The sequence below is a fragment of the Oncorhynchus gorbuscha genome, linkage group LG05 (genome assembly GCF_021184085.1).
Source record: "Oncorhynchus gorbuscha isolate QuinsamMale2020 ecotype Even-year linkage group LG05, OgorEven_v1.0, whole genome shotgun sequence".
Classification (NCBI taxonomy): domain Eukaryota; kingdom Metazoa; phylum Chordata; class Actinopteri; order Salmoniformes; family Salmonidae; genus Oncorhynchus; species Oncorhynchus gorbuscha.
In genome coordinates this window covers 89702261-89705081 of record NC_060177.1, presented here as the reverse complement: position 1 = coordinate 89705081, position 2821 = coordinate 89702261, and the positions used below count along the sequence as shown (strand labels likewise).

Here is a 2821-nt window from a genome sequence, read left to right as displayed (position 1 = left end):
TGAGTGGGCTGGATATGCGAGGGGTGGGTGTAGCATCTTGTGTCTATGAAATTAGCTGCTCGTTATGCGTAGATAATCCTTTCTACTGCAGTTATTCCGAAGATATAACCTAGCCATGGAAACTACCAAATATGTTGCTACTGCTCTCAATAACATTTGCGCCCTGAATTTATCAGGCACTTTTGATGACGGTCAGTGGAAAAGGTTGTGATGGACAACTTTCTGAGGACCATCGTGCCATGCAGACTCTCTCTGACTCTGAACCTGAATCAGACCATGAGGAAATCACGTTTAGGTAGAAACATTTTCATTGAAGAAGACATTGTAGAGTCTTCTGACGACAGTGATGGAGAAAAACAGCGATCAGACAGTGGTGTTGTAACATTACTACACAAATGTGTTCAGTAATTAACTGATCCATCAAGGCTGTACAGGAAAATACAACTATTATTTTAATTTTAGAGACGTATCAAATGAACATGGAACAAGTGTAGTATTGCAGGAGTGAACAGTCAGGTACATTAATATTGGGTGAAAGAGATACAGATTGTTAGCATATTATATATCTAATTTGTTTGTTAAAGGTAGATATAAAGACAGAACACAACTCAATAGTAACAACATATGAATTAGAAAACATGATAAAAAAATAATAATTCACTGGTTATATTAACATATATTCATTAATGAAGGTTATATTGTTTATAGTCTAGAAATAAGATAACCTAGAACAGCTCTAAGTCAACCATCAAGCTGTGGTCTAACAGGACTCATGTTTCATAATTCGGCTCATATTTCCACCTCTGTGACATTATGAAAGCTCATACAGGGTCGTTGTTGAGGTTTATCACCCACAGTTGTTCGCTCCCTCATATAACCCCTTCTAGTTGTATTGTACCAAACTACTGCTGCCACCTTAACCAGAAACACAGTTTATTGTGAGGCAGAAGATGCCTTATAAACAGAGGGTCTCTGAAAACTAGTTTTCACAAATGGTTCACATACAGTGTATGATAGTATTAATGTCCATATCATTTTACATATTATAACCAAATATGTGACATTTCACACATTTGATGGAAAAATATATATTATAACATTTACCAATATTACACCACAGTTGGAGGGCCTTTCTCAGTTCGTGGCATCTGGCAACTTCTTCTGTTATCGTTACTTGAATATGGTTGTTCTTGTATGGTTTCAGTTGTTGCTGCTGTGTATGTCTCTGAGTTCTTCTCCCTGTTCGGTGTTTTCTGATTAGACACTTATTATACAAGGTTAGCAAAAATGTCATCGTTAGGGGATTATGTTAGTGAGTTCTGTTCCAGTTGTTAGTGGCTGTCTGATGTTTCCTGAGGAGACACTTGTTATACAAGAACATAGATTTGCAAACCTGTTCGGGATAGGGTCAGGGTTCTGGTACATAGTATTGATGTGATCAATTATAACATTATCTAGATCAGATATAATGTCAAAATGAAGGTTGTTAAGGGTGATCACTCTGTCTTTAACCTCAGGATGGGTGGTGTCGCTGCCTCCCTGTATGTTTCCTTGGGCTGCATTCGGAAGGGGTGGTAGTAGTCCTCTGCTTTTAAGAACTACACTCTCCTGAGCTGTTCTCTTTAAGTCTTTTTCAATAAGAATTTCTGTCTCTTCCCAAATATTCTCCTCAAATAGTTCCCTGTGATAAGGTCTGACACCCTTGCAAGATCTACAACAGATATCCCTCCAAGGTACTGCAGTCAGAATGGAATTCCCAACAAGTAGAAACAGAACCAGTCCAGAGCCGTAAACCTGAAACAGAATTAGCAAACGTTCAAGCAAACTGAACGCACCCCAGGTCTCCACCTCCCTCAATACTCTGGTCTCCACCCCCGCAATACTCCGATCTCCAGCCCCCTCAATACTCTGGTCTCCCCCTCAATACGCTGGTCAGCAATACTCTGGTCCCCCAATACTCTGGTCTCCCCCCGCCTCAATACTCTGGTCTCCACACCCCCTTAATACTCTGGTCTCCACCCCCCTCAATACTCTGGTCTCCACCCCCCTCAATACTCTGGTCTCCACCCCCCTCCATTACTCTGGTAATTAATCAATGACAATTACATAATTAAAGGTACTTACCATGGAGAACACTTTGATATCAGTTTGCTTATCTAGGTCTTCTTGGAATGGTGTCTTATCAGGGTTGTATCTGCAGGGATAAGTTGGTCTTTGATAGCACATGTACCAGTCCCCATCAAAAAGCACACACACAACCCACAGCAACCCTTTAGAGACTGCCTTAATTAATAATCCCAACAGTCTTCCACACAAATCACATCTGCATCTGCATGTCATTCTCAAGACTCGTTGAAACTCTCTGTCCATCCAGAGAGTCAAGAAAATCAAGATCACAGCTGGAAACACCATGTAGTAGATACAGTGTTGAGGGGTAACCACTGTTTTAACACCATCTTCACAAGAGCATTTTAAGTGGTCATCAAACATAATGTGGTACAGAAAAAGAGCAAAGAAGGTCATGTAAAAACTGCCTGATTTTCTCACTTGTTCGAACAGAATGTCAAATGCTGGCTTGATGTAATCCATTGTGATCAGATTTTCTGTCTACTTTCCTCTCCCCAGATGAACAGAGTGACGATGATAGTTGCTGGTACATCTCTGCTAGTCTGGATACTCTGGTCTCCACCCCTCAATATTTTGGTCTCCACCCTCTTCAAAACCCAGGGTGCATTTATGCATACTAATCCAGGCTGCCCAACGCATCACCAGGGACAAACCAGGGACTTTTTCAATCAATAAAAAGTAAATAATGAAAGGT

General features: G+C 40.6%; 1 protein-coding gene across 1 annotated transcript; it reads right to left on the bottom strand.

Annotated features, from left to right (window-relative positions):
- Positions 1 to 884: 884 nt before the first annotated feature.
- LOC124036650 lies at positions 885 to 2621 on the bottom strand. Its single transcript, XM_046351474.1, has 2 exons — positions 2125 to 2621; positions 885 to 1794 (listed from the first exon to the last, which is right to left on the bottom strand). Exons 1-2 carry the CDS (start codon positions 2587 to 2589, stop codon positions 1297 to 1299), a joined length of 963 nt encoding a protein of 320 aa, XP_046207430.1. The 5' UTR covers positions 2590 to 2621; the 3' UTR covers positions 885 to 1296.
- Positions 2622 to 2821: the final 200 nt, after the last annotated feature.

Excerpts from the sequence above, each read along its gene's own strand:
- LOC124036650 (XM_046351474.1), bottom strand. The coding sequence starts at position 2,589 with ATGGATTACATCAAGCCAGCATTTGACATTCTGTTCGAACAAGTGAGA. Across the intron at positions 1,795-2,124 it reads ATATCAAAGTGTTCTCCATG|GTTTACGGCTCTGGACTGGT; the intron begins GTAAGTACCTTT and ends ATTCTGTTTCAG.